At 46.3% G+C, this 13,199-nt stretch overlaps 2 protein-coding genes across 2 annotated transcripts; one reads left to right on the forward strand and one right to left on the reverse strand.

Annotated features, from left to right (window-relative positions):
* Positions 1-7,416: 7,416 nt before the first annotated feature.
* On the forward strand, positions 7,417-8,711 carry LOC145982522 (uncharacterized). The gene is made up of 2 exons (XM_083115972.1): positions 7,417-8,325; positions 8,625-8,711. Exons 1-2 carry the CDS (start codon positions 7,417-7,419, stop codon positions 8,709-8,711), a joined length of 996 nt encoding a protein of 331 aa, XP_082972098.1.
* A 3,190-nt stretch (positions 8,712-11,901) lies between these two features.
* On the reverse strand, positions 11,902-13,191 carry LOC145982523 (uncharacterized). The gene has a single exon (XM_083115973.1). The coding sequence runs from the start codon at positions 13,189-13,191 to the stop codon at positions 11,902-11,904; it is 1,290 nt and encodes a 429-aa protein (XP_082972099.1).
* Between the last annotated feature and the right edge of the window lie 8 nt (positions 13,192-13,199).

Consider the following 13,199-nt stretch of genomic DNA (forward strand, 5'->3'; position numbering starts at 1 on the left):
AACGAAGTGACAAGCAACATGGTGCCTTCAGTCTATTAGCAAGCGTTTGCTGCTAATTGTGCGAAGAACATATCTAGGCGACACGATAAACTGCTCGCTACAACAACAGATGTAGGCGACGCGATAAACCGCAAGTGTCGCTTGCGTTTGCTCAAACTGGGCCATTTCGTCAGGGACGTCGGAACCGGAGGGGCAGCTTGCCCCCCACTCATCATCGAGGAGGGGCAATATAGTATTTTTGCCCCCCACCGGTCGCATGCTAAAAATAAGACTATAATCCTACATTCATCCAACTAGCGCAAAAATAATTTTATTTTTAGCATGCGACCGGGGGGCAAAAAGACTATATTGCCCCTCCTCGATGATGAGTGGGGGGCAAGCTGCCCCTCCGGTTCCGACGTCCCTGACGAAATGGCCCAGTTTCAGCAAAACGCAAGCGACACTTGCGGTTTATCGCGTCGCCTACATCTGTTGTTGTAGCGAGCAGTTTATCGTGTCGCCTAGATATGTTCTTCGCTACCAGCAAGAAGTAGGTGACACCCTTAGGAATTCACTGCTTCCGTTTCCAAGCTGTTTCGGATCAAGGATTCATTTGCACGCAAATCCTGACCGCTACTTCGGTCTTTGTGGAAATAATCTCTCGTTAGGAACCCCCGCAGTCAAGGTCATTGGCCGTACGAAAATGGCCTCAGATAACATATTCTTGAAAATTCCAGTTCCTTCTCCCCCTTCCCTTTTGGTCCAGAGAATAGCTGCATTTTGAATGACCGAAAATATTGGAAAAGTCACGTCGGAAGATCTCTGCACAGATGTCAGTTGCCTGATATAGAAGCAATAGACTGGTGAGTTGTACTTCTCTCCTTGCATTTTATTGTCTAATTTATGTTTTCTCTGTTGAAGGACAGATAGGGACGAGACGAAGTCGTTTTTAATGCTGCATACTTTGAAGTGTGTGAAGAAACACCACAGTTTTACTCCTGTAACGATTCGTTACGAAAATCTACGATTCAGATACGTTGAAACCCTGTGTATAATGTTGACTTCAAATCAAACTTTTGACACTTTATTTATTTTTTCTAACAGTACCGTACGCGATATTTGCCTGTATATCGGTTTTCTTTAATAGCACATTAAATTTCATCGGGACTCCTTATTTTACCTAAACGATTAAATTTATGGCGGTTGAGGTATTCACGCACTTTGTGATGAAAAGAACTGATTTATTGATTGACTGATTTAGTTTATTTTAATAATACGGTGTGAAACGTTGCTATTGATTGGCTCGTTTCCAAGCGACATGTGTCGCGTGTCGCTTCGGTCTGAAGGCTGTTTGGACCGAATAACCCGTTTCGCTTTGGTGTTAATTCACCGTATCGTTTGTCGCGTGCAGCTTTGGTATTTTATCTCTTTGAGGAAACTGTACAGTCAGAGCTTGTGTCTATACGGTTCGAAAGGCTGCATTGATTACCGACTGCTCGCTTTCAAGCGACACTTGTGGTATGTCGCCTCGGTATGAAATATCTCTCAGGATATTATTTATATTCTAATAACATATAAAAATAAAGTCTAGTACACAATGCAACACCTAACGTCCGGAATGACATTGCGAGGTTTCTTCTTCGGTTACACATGCTATTTATTTCTTTCTTTCTTTATTTTATGTTACATTTCTTTTCAAGTTAATGCCATTTCGTGACTGCAAATCACTCCTCAAATATAACTACACAATGTATTCCAAAAACTAACTAAGCCGAATTACTTTCATAAGAAAAATTGAAATTATATCATTAACTCTTTACCGCATTAACAATTATTTGATTTGATCGATCAAAATTATTTCAAATGTTATACGCAAAAATGTTGTACAGTCACGTGGTTTATCTGTTTACTTAACATAACTACCACGCGCATTTTCGGATCTGATCTTGTGGTAGTAGATTGTAGTGTAAAACAAACTCTTTAAGTTTTTACTGAATCAATGTTTATTTCTCGTCCAGTTGGTGTTGTGTCACAAGTGAAGAAGAACAAACGCGATGTAACTGAAGCTAAACTTCAAAGTGCTAAAACGTAATTAATGAAAAAATTCTAACAATTCAGCTTCTTCTTGGACTCCAAAGGAATACTGCCCCTGAATATCCTCAGGAGTGTTGCGCAATCAATGAAGAATGTTACGCAAAGTTCCTTGAAGGCCCAGTGAAGACCGCTATCAGGAACAACAGAAAAGGCCGCAAACGACGGAAATAACTCCATGTTTGTAAAAGTAGACGCACTTACCAACCTCTCTTAAAGCTCTTATCTGGTCTTACGGCGGGCGGCCTACATGCTGGCAAGGTAAGTGGAGGGGGGCGGGAAATACGCCGCAGACCAACCAGACAACAGCGGTGGCGCCGTGGGAGGTTATGTGGATTGGTCGCTTCCCCTCTCTCCACCTCCCCTGCCAGTCCGTAGGCCGCCCGTCGTAAGACCAGAACAACTATCTTGTCTTTTCTCGGAATGAAGATTTTTTATGCGTCTACCCATGATTCTGAATCTTTGAAATGAGTTTCAGGTTTTTTGTTGAAAGACCATTGAAATGAAGCATCGACGAACAGAATGCTATTTATTTCTATTCTGTGGTGAAGAGAAAGCGAAGTGGAAAGTGTAAAGGCGTGGTTGTGATTTGCGAGAAAGGAAGGGATGAACGGTGGAACATTTTCGTCTGTATTTATTTAATCGCAATTATACAACAAGCAATATTGTATATTTATACAGAAGTAGTAGTAGGAAAATAGCGGAGCTGGATCGTCCGGACGATTCGTAGCCTTTTACGCTGTATATTTTAAGGTACCTTCACGGAAAATCACCTATAGGGTAGTACCTTCACGGTTAACCCCCGAAAACACCTATAGGGTAGTACCTTCACGGTAATTTTGGACGAATCGTAGCCTTTTACGCTGTATATTTTAAGCTTCACGGGAAAGCACCTATAGAGCAGTACCTTCACGGTTAACCCAGTACCTTCACGGGAAAACACCTATAGAGCAGTACCTTCACGGCTAACACAGTACTTTCACGGTGAAAGCACCTATAGGGTAGTAGCGAACCGTAGCCTTTTACGCTGTATATTTTAAGCTTCACGGGAAAGCACCTATAGGGTAGTAGCGAACCGTAGCCTTTTACGCAGTATATTTTAAGCTTCACGGGAAAGCACCTATAGAGCAGTACCTTCACGGTTAACACAGTACCTTCACGGGAAAGCGCCTATAGGGTAGTAGCGAACCGTAGCCTTTTACGCTGTATATTTTAAGGTACCTTCACGGGAAAGCACCTATAGGGCACTACCTTCACGGTTATTTTCCAAACAGCTCAAAATAACAACTACCTTTCACGGTATTTCTAGTACCATCACGGTTAACCCAGTACCTTCACGGGAAAGCACCTATAGAGCAGTACCTTCACGGCAAAGCACCTATAGAGCAGTACCTTCACGGTTAACCCAGTACCTTCACGGGAAAGCACCTATAGAGCAGTACCTTCACGGTTAACACAGTACCTTCACGGGAAAGCACCTATAGAGCAGTAGCGAACCGTAGCCTTTTACGCTGTATATTTTAAGGTACCTTCACGGTTAACACAGTACCTTCACGGGAAAGCACCTATAGGGTAGTAGCGAACCGTAGCCTTTTACGCTGTATATTTTAAGGTACCTTCACGGCAAAGCACCTATAGAGCAGTACCTTCACGGTTAACCCAGTACCTTCACGGCAAAGCACCTATAGAGCAGTACCTTCACGGTTAACCCAGTACCTTCACGGGAAAGCATCTATAGAGCAGTACCTTCACGGGAAAGCACCTATAGGGTAGTAGCTTCACGGTTAACCCAGTACCTTCACGGTAAAGCGCCTATAGAGCAGTACCTTCACGGCAAAGCACCTATAGAGCAGTACCTTCACGGTTAACACCTTCACGGCAAAGCACCTATAGAGCAGTACCTTTTCGGTTAACCCAGTACCTTCACGGGAAAGCATCTATAGAGCAGTACCTTCACGGGAAAGCACCTATAGGGTAGTAGCTTCACGGTTAACACAGTACCTTCACGGCAAAGCACCTATAGAGCAGTACCTTCACGGGAAAGCGCCTATAGAGCAGTACCTTCACGGGAAAGCGCCTATAGAGCAGTACCTTCACGGTTAACCCAGTACCTTCACGGGAAAGCATCTATAGAGCAGTACCTTCGCGGGAAAGCACCTATAGGGCAGTAGTGAACCGTAGCCTTTTACGCAGTATATTACAAGAGTTCACGGTGTATGTTAACCTCACTGTCAGCGTTGGCAGCTCTGCCATCAACATTTCACCACAATATTTTTACGAGTTAAACTAACCTAGTGAGTTGGCAACTCTGCGTAGCCGTTTATTACAAGAGTTCACGGTGCCTCACTGTCAGCGTTGGCAGCTCTGCCATCAACATTTGACCACAATATTTTACGAGTTAAACTAACCTAGTGAGTTGGCAACATTTATTCTATCATGCATTGTTTGAGCCGCAAGCTAAATTTAGCTAACAAATCAAAACGAGTGCTCTTCAGGGGATGAAGTATGCTTTCGAAAACAAAGAAACAATACAAATTCCAGCATTTCCTCTACCGATGAACCTCTTTTCTGTTCTTGGTTAATTACGCAAGGGAAAAAAGGGCTTCGAAAGAAAATCTTTACCAGTAAAAATATTTGCGAGACCTTTTCTCGAAGCAAGAAGAGGAAAAATTAATAAAATAGTCTGAGCAGTGGGAAAGAAAGAAATGCACTATAACATGCCAACCAACGTGTTCGGCTACAACAGGAGGAAACCTGGCGCCACGCTTCCCAAGTACGTCAAGATATCCAGCGAAGAGGTCGTCAAAGCTCGAGACATGCTTGACGATGCCTTGCTTGCTTTCCGAACCGACCTGTTGGCAGCTACAATCATCCACTTGAACGGTATTGTGAAGCAGTTCGAAGAGAACACTGGCAAGATCTTCTTCATCTTCAACAACAATAGCATCTTCTACGAACTCTCCCTAGGTGGCGGAAGTCTCCGAATTGTGAACTTGCATCCCTCGAGCGGTGTCGCGATAAGTCTGCATCACGGGGAGAGTTTATTCAGGATCAAGCACGACAACATGAAAATCGGAGTCTCGTACGACAACGTTTCCGTCGGAGATCGTCTGTACGCTGAATCTATCGAGACGAATATGGAGCATCCGATACCGCTTTTTTTGGAGTTGGTGCTCTCCTATCCCGTCGCCAGTGTCAGTCGTCTATCGTAAGCAAGCAAGTAAGTAAAATGCAAGAAAACAATGAAGATAATAGATCCATATTTTTGCATCGGAGCCTTTGTTGTCTATAAGCCTCATGAGAGCAGCTATCGTGAACGAACTGCACAAACCTGCCCGCAGGAATTATCCTCGACTGCCCGTGGTCACCAAAGGGATAGACGACCTCTGGCAGCTCGTGGAGATGAGCACGGGGAATCTCAAGGGGCTTCACAAGATCAACAAGGGGTTGAGCCTCACCGTGATCGACACTTTCAGCAAGTACGCTTGGGCGATACCCGTTAAAAACAAGACCGGGGTCGAGGTCAGCAAAGCTTTCACTTCTGTTCTCAAACAGAGATCCCCTTGTTTCCTGCAGACCGATCGAGGCAGGGAATTCTACAACTCTGCCTTCGGGAGGATGCTCAAGGAGAACGGTATTCTTCACTATTCAACCTACAGCGAGCTGAAAGCAAGCATCGTGGAGCGATTCAACAGGACCCTCAAGGGGCTCATGTGGAAACAGTTCACCCTCTGCGGGAACGACAAGTGGGTGGATCTGGTGCCCGAACTGGTGGAGGAATACAACAACCGAATTCACAGGACGATCGGGATGAAACCCTTGGAAGTGACCAAGCGAAACGAAAGGTGGCTGCTCTCCGAAGTGTACTGCAAACGAAACACTGGCGAAAAAATCAAGAAACCAAAGTATAAAATAGAAGACAAGGTAAGAGTGAGCAAGTTCAAGCGCCCCGAAGTATTCGACAAAGGTTTCACTCGAAACTGGTCTACAGAAATTTTCACCGTGACCGATGTTCTCCTGCCTTCATCACCTCCCTACATCCGCACCTACAAGCTGAAGAGCACCGCGGACTGTGAGGACATCGAGGGTCGATTCTACGAGCAGGAACTGTCCGCCACTAGGTTCCCGGACACTTACCTTGTGGAGAAAGTGCTCCGACGCAGCAAGGGCAAACTTTACGTCAAGTGGCTCGGTCTTCCCTCTTCGCAGAATTCTTGGGTTGATGCTATCGATATCGTATGAGCTGGGAGGTGACCAAGAGGCTCCCGGACGTTGGCGAAGGTAAAGGAAGAAAGAAAAATGGCGAATTGCTTCCCGAAAGTATCAGATGTCTCATCGTGTGGCCCTCGGGTTGTGGCAAAACCATATTGATGGTAGACAATTTCATCCTGGCTCCCCACTGGCTCGATTGGGAGAGCAGACACCTGTACGTTTTTTTCAAGAGCCTCGAGCAATTGAAATACCGGCAGCTGATTGCAATCGAGGATCTTGAAATAGCCACCTTTGCCTCGCAGATGGTACCTTTGGACGAGAGTCGTGAGAATTCGGTGGTTGTCTTCGACGACGTCATCCTCGAGAATCAGGAAGAGGTTCGCAACTACTTCACTCGAGGTCGCCACAAGGGCATGGACTGCTTTTACTTGGCTCAGACCTTCTCGAAGATCCCCAAGCAACTGATCAGGGACAACGCAAACTTCATTTGCTTGTTTCGGCAGGATGCCACCAACCTCAAGCACGTGTACGACGAGTTCGTCGGAGGGGATATGACGTACGAGTCGTTTCGCAACCTCTGCGCGCATTGCTGGAATGCTGACGACTACGGCTTCGCCACGATAGACATGACTCGCAAACCGAACCAGGGGAAGTATCGTAACAAGATCAACGAGTTTATCGTGATGAAAAATGTAATATAATAGTACGAGGTGAAGAAAAAATGAATACATCACGATCTGCTAACCTTCCTGTGGAGCTGCTCTATCAGATATTCAAGATTGTGTCGGGTAGAGAAGAAGATAACATCCACAGAATAATTGATATCGCCGATAGTTCGCCAGCGTTCGCCGTGCCGTGCCAGATGATCATGAAGGACCACATATTTAAAATCACGGGGAAAAAGATCGTGAATACCGAAGATCTTCACGCAATAACAGACGAAATGGAAGACATGCTTGATGGATATCATAAGCAGAGTGTTAGAAAATTTTCAGATGCATGGTACGAGATGAACAACAAAAAAGATAAGATTATCGACAATATCATTTCATTGACAGCTCTGTCTTGTTTCTTCCGTCGAAATAAAATAACAAAATTGTAAGAAAACAGATAGGCCCAAAACTTCATTTTGCAATGTCTAAAAGGAAAGCCGAAGAAAACATCAAGTTGACCGAGTACCTTGCTAAACGATTTAAAGGGTGGAAGGAAGAGAATCGTGGATATTATGAGCAGAAGAAGCGACAGGAGCAACCGCTCATCGATGCGATCGGTGACCTGGGCAAAGAAATCAAAGATGTTGCCGAACATAACAAGGACTTGATCACAGAGTTGGTGCCAGTGGCAGTTCGCAACATTACGGACTATCCTCCCACTCCTCCTTCACCCACCACAACTCTCCAACACTTCCAACTGCCGTCGCTTCCCACTAGGTTTCCGTCGCCCAGCAGCAGCAGCAGTTCGTCTTCCGTCGAGGGAATACGATTAGGACCGACCGCAGCCAAATATCTGAGCACCAAAGGCGATGACAGAGACGAAGTTTTCGGTTTGTATCCATCACCCGACCCTTCCGGGAGCGTCGTGTGGAAGATAGGCAGTTGGCACGTCACGTTCGACAAGGACGATATCATCATCTACAACGAGAGCCGAGCGGGACGCAGAAGTTTCTTCAAGAAGTACGCAGGCACGCCGGGGCTATGGAAACTGATCACTAGAAAACGCCCCGACGCCAACGTGTATTCCGAAGAGGATTACGACAATTACAAGGAAATTCTCAAGATGACCGATGCTTTGTATCAGAACAACGACCCATCTCAGAACAGGGTCAAGTCAAGTAGCAGCGAGAAGTACAGGAACATTATCAAACCGTTTTGGAATGAAATCAAGCAGCAACCCACTCGCCTGCCTACCGGCAGCGGTATCAAGCGCTACTCCAATTTGCCCGTGGAATTCGTGTGGCTGGACGATGTTCGTAAACTCGTGGACCGGCTGCTGGTCATCGCCGGAGAAGGAAGGGCCGGAAACCGAAACTTTCACAACGAAAAGGTTGGCATCGTGGACATGATCGTTTCCAAACTAAGCCGCTTCATCGTTAACGAACCGAAAGGCATCGGGTATCTGATCAACATCATCAACATCTTGCCCCCGCGATTCTGGAAGCTGGCGGAAGGGAAGGGACTCATCAACGACATCATCAACAAATTGCCTTTCGAGATGCATATTCCCGGCTACCAATACTGCGGTCCCGGTACTAAATTGGACGCGCGACTGGATCGCGGTGATCCGGGGGTTAATCCCTTGGACGCTGCCTGCAAAGACCATGATATTGCGTACCGGGACAACAGGGATCTCGCAGCAAGGCACGATGCCGACATGCAGTTGGAACACCGGGCTTTCCGGAGGGTAGTCAGCAGAGACGCCGGCATGGGTGAAAGACTGGCCGCTCTGGGAACGACAATGGCAATGCATACGAAAAGAAAACTCGGTTGGGGTTTGTAACAAATTTGTATTTATTTCATTTCAATAAAAAATATCAAAACTGTTCAATGATTCTCTCGTTCTTTACATCGTAAACAAACTTTTTCCCTGCAATCAGGACCACGCTGCATACTGTATTGTCTGGGATCGCCTCTTGGAAATCCACGACAACCTTGATGCTCGTGCGGTCGTTGATCACCACCTGCTTGCGTTTCGATGTGTTGATCACGCACATCGGACGTTTCTGGATAAACTCCGCTGGCGTGTAGTACATGTCGGTAGATCCTTCCATGGTGACCCTCTTGAACGCTGTGTAAGCTTCGTACAGCTTCAGGTAATCATCTTCCGCGAGGTTGTAGTTCTCTCTGGGGAAAATCTCGTTCCGCCCGTTCTTAAGGTAAATGTTCCTAACTTTGCAGTAGTCGAACATACTCGAATCCGCATTCTGACTGCCGTCGCGACCGGTTTGAAACACAACCACCACGAAGTCGGGCATGTCGTACTGGATGCTGTTGAACTGTGTCGTCACGTCGAACTCGAAGTATCGCCTGTACACTGTCCTCTGCAAGAATTGGTAAATCTGAAACTCGAGCGGGATGTTCGGGTTCTTCAGGATTTCTGCTTTGATCTTCGTGGCGTGGTTAGCTTCGTATTCGATGATCGGCATGCGAAGTTCCATGGATTTTATCACGCACTTACCCTCGGACGGTAGGCTCGCATCGTCCACGGCGCCCCCAGCCGTCGCGGATTTCCATCGCAGAAACAAGTTGTTGTCGTTGGACGCTCTCTTGAAAGTGACCCTCAGACCGCCCTTCCACATGATTTCCTTGTAGTCGGAGAAGAATCCATAGAGGAGTCGCAGAGGGAATAGCACGGTGCTGAGTTTCCCGGGTAATTTGTTGTCGGTTTCGAAACCCGCTGCTTTGTAGTACGAACTCTCTGGCTTCGAGAGCGTCATGGTCGCCACGATGGTCGAAGTTAGTCCGGGGTTATCCATCCTGTCGATGACTGTACCATGCTTTCTCACTTCCACCTGGGAGAAGAGGTGAGGGACGAAATTGTCTATCAGCCTGATGTTGGCTCCTGCGGGGTAAGCTGCATTTTCGTCCCTGGTGACAATTTCGTATCTGATGTAGAGGTCAGCGCGATGAGGATGCACAAACCCGTCACCAACGTCCACATCAAATTCGATGTCCTTGTTCTGTTCGTTGAGGTTGCCAAACGTCCTTCTGTTGGGAGGGAAGGACTGCAGTTCGTAACTTTCTACGTGATCCATCATGCGCTTTCGATTAACCGTCTATTTTATTTACAAGATAACCAGTACGGCCGTGCTCGTGGCTCCGGCGAAATCCACCAATTCACCTTTCTCGTTCGTTATAGTCAGTTCTACTTCACTGAACTTGTCGTGTTGGATGGGAAAAAAGATCGGTTTGGCTGGTTCGTAAAGAATCGGCTCCAGGAATTCCGAATTGGGCTTGAACGTTGAAATTATACCGGTTTCCTTGTGTGTTTGGTCCCGATTTGCGTCCGTCGATACAACCATGCCCTGAGCCAGGTTGCAATGTACGTTCAAAGTTTCTATGGACAGGAATTTGGGAATAGAGGACCCGACGTGCTTGATCCCCGGCGCCAACCTGCTGTCGTTAGGGAAACCCAAGAGCTCCCCGATGGATCCGAGGTTTATTTCTTCTGTGGCGGACGTAATCTCCACGCGATGAGTGACCGAACTCTCGGACAGGATGACGTTCGAAGGCAATTGGGCTTGTAGCGTAGTCAGGTTATATTGTCCAGGCGAAACGGTGATCTTCTTGCTTCCTACGTGGAGGGTGTTGTTGTATTCGGTGACGTTGCGAATCAAGTACATGCTGTAGAAAGCCACGAGCCCCAACGACTCTTGTTGCAGAGTGATTACATCGTAATGCAGTTTCAGTTTGAGGATTGAAGTCTCGCTGGACAAATGCAGGACTAGCATTTTTCTTTTATCGCTATTGTTTTATCAAATCCGTTGCTCTCTGAAACATTACCAACGACGTCGAGTCCCCGCTGCCGGTTAGTTGCGAAAGAATGACCAGCATTACGACGCAGAGATGACCGCAGACCACTTCGTCGAAGCCCTGGATCCTTTCGTCGTTGTAAAATATTTCGGATCGTCGATTTCAGGTAGTTCGCAAGCGCGAGAAGCGGAACGCCACCGAAAGAATCAAAAACGAAAGCGCTTCCGTCCTCGGCAATCCAATAACATACCCAGTGGGTTCCCGGGTTGAGATAATTATCCAAGTTGACCACTCCGCTTTCGCCGACACTTCGGGGTCCATTAGCAGGCAATGTATCGGACATGAACACACCTCTGAAGTTTATAACGTTGAACAATTCGGCTAGAGACTCAATATCTTCGTTTGAAAGGGGCACTTTTTTTTAAGGTTGAATTTCTTCAACGCTGTTGCGGTGGTTTGTTTCTTTGTTCTTCTTCTCTTCAATCCGGAACCAGTAGCGTTCATCTTGCTTTCCACGGCGAGGTTGTGTCTTTTTTGCTCTTCGAGCTCTTTTGTGTTCTTCTTGGCATCGATCGCGGTTTCCGTGATCGCGGCACTACCACCTGCGAGATTTCCCACGGCTCCGAGAGCAGCGAGGATCGCGGGAATGCTGAAAATGAAACCTCCCTGCTTTCTTGACCTAGACTTTTGCAACTTGCTTAGCTGTGGCCTGCTGAGAAGGAGCTTCATCCCGTGCCCCTTCTTTAAACATTTGTTTTTCTTCTCGCGTTGCTTCTTCGTGAGTATAGAATCGATGCCCGAAACCTTTTTGAGTTCCGAGTAAGGGATTTGATAAGCCACTCCTTTCGGACGCATTGCGAAGAACTCCTATTTTATTATGTCTGTTTATTTACTTACTGCTATCCGTGAACTGCATTCTGCTTCAGCTGCTGCCTTCTTTTCTCTCTGTGCCACCCCAAGACCAACATTGGGATAGTGTAGGAAAGAACAATAAATGGAGCGAAAAGGTTTTGGTGATATGAGACTGCTGTTTATTTCAGCAAAAAAAAATAGATGGATGCCGGAAATGAAGTGAATGAAAAAGTGTATGCGTACAATTTAATACAGAAGCGTGTGTGTGCGTGCGAAGTGGATTCGTTACAGGATTAGCCTAATTACAGATAATGCATGATTTGGACTTCTCTCCGATTGGTGAATAGCCCCATGGAACGGTGTGAATACCGCAGTTCAAAACTTTTCTCTTGTCGTCCTCTGCATCCAACGCCACTTTGTTCAGTTTCACGGTCTTCACATCATGCTCTATGCTCTGGAACCTCCTCTCTTCCCGCAGGATGGGGAGTTTCTTCTTCAGGCATTCGATGTAATCCTCGACGTTTAACTTCTCCTGAACAGTGCTTTTCCCAGCTCCCTTGGACTTCTTGATGGTGGCAACGGTCGTTCTGATGCAATACGATTTAGCCCTGAGTCCCACGAACTCTCTGATGATCTCACCGTTCATTTCATCCTTCATCAATCCTGGAACTTTCTTGTTTCTTGGCAAAATGTTGTAGGGGTTCGGCTGTGGATAGCCCGAAGTGTCGAAATGTTCCTTCAATTCGGTTGTCATGCCCCTGTACGGATCTTCCTTCATCACATAAACGAAACTGTCCGTATCCATGTAAGCGATCTGGATTTGATTTTTGTATCGTGACTTCATGATGTTGTAGTGGAACTCGTACATTTTCAGTTTCGACAGTTCGAGAATTGCAGCCCCCACGTACGTCGGTTTGTTGAACGTAATGCAGGATTTTTCAAGATGAAGCAACGTCAGGTTCTCGTTGAAAATTTTCCTGCTCTTGAAGCGTGGGTTGGCAACCCACTTCATGCATTTTTTTTCGTCCGAAACTATCTTGACATCCTTGTATTTCCTTACATTCTCCATTGTTTTTCCGTAGATGGCGTTGTTCATCAGTTTATACATATCCTTATCCAGGTCAGATGTCGCCACCTGCCGCTTCTGGGTGTTCATGTTGATGTAGGGTTCCAGCCATTTGCCCTGTGTGAATTTCAAAACTCTGTGCACTTTAGTTAAAACAAGACCCTGCTGGAGATAGAATTTCAGCAGTTTGCAGTACACTACGTAATGATCCTTCCTCTCCAACGTCAGAAGCAGTTTTGGTTGATTGGAGCAAGGAGGACATTTTAGCTCAGGCGCCAGAGGAAAATCCGAATGGATCTGGTGCAATTCTGAAGGATACTCTAAGTCTACCTCCGCGAAGTATCCTGTCGATCCTTCAAAATTATCCTCTTGAAGCAGATGTTTCAGTCCTTCTTCGGTGATGTCCGACCACTTGAAATTAGACTGTGGCAGCTTCTGCGTCATCGCATAACCATACAGGTTGTTGGCGTCCAAGTATATTATGTAGCTGGACTCCTGATTGGGATCGTACTCGTCTCCCATGTACTTGT

Source organism: Lepisma saccharinum, unplaced genomic scaffold (assembly GCF_977018435.1).
Source record: "Lepisma saccharinum unplaced genomic scaffold, izLepSacc3.1 HAP1_SCAFFOLD_228, whole genome shotgun sequence".
In the NCBI taxonomy this organism is placed as follows: Eukaryota; Metazoa; Arthropoda; class Insecta; order Zygentoma; family Lepismatidae; genus Lepisma; species Lepisma saccharinum.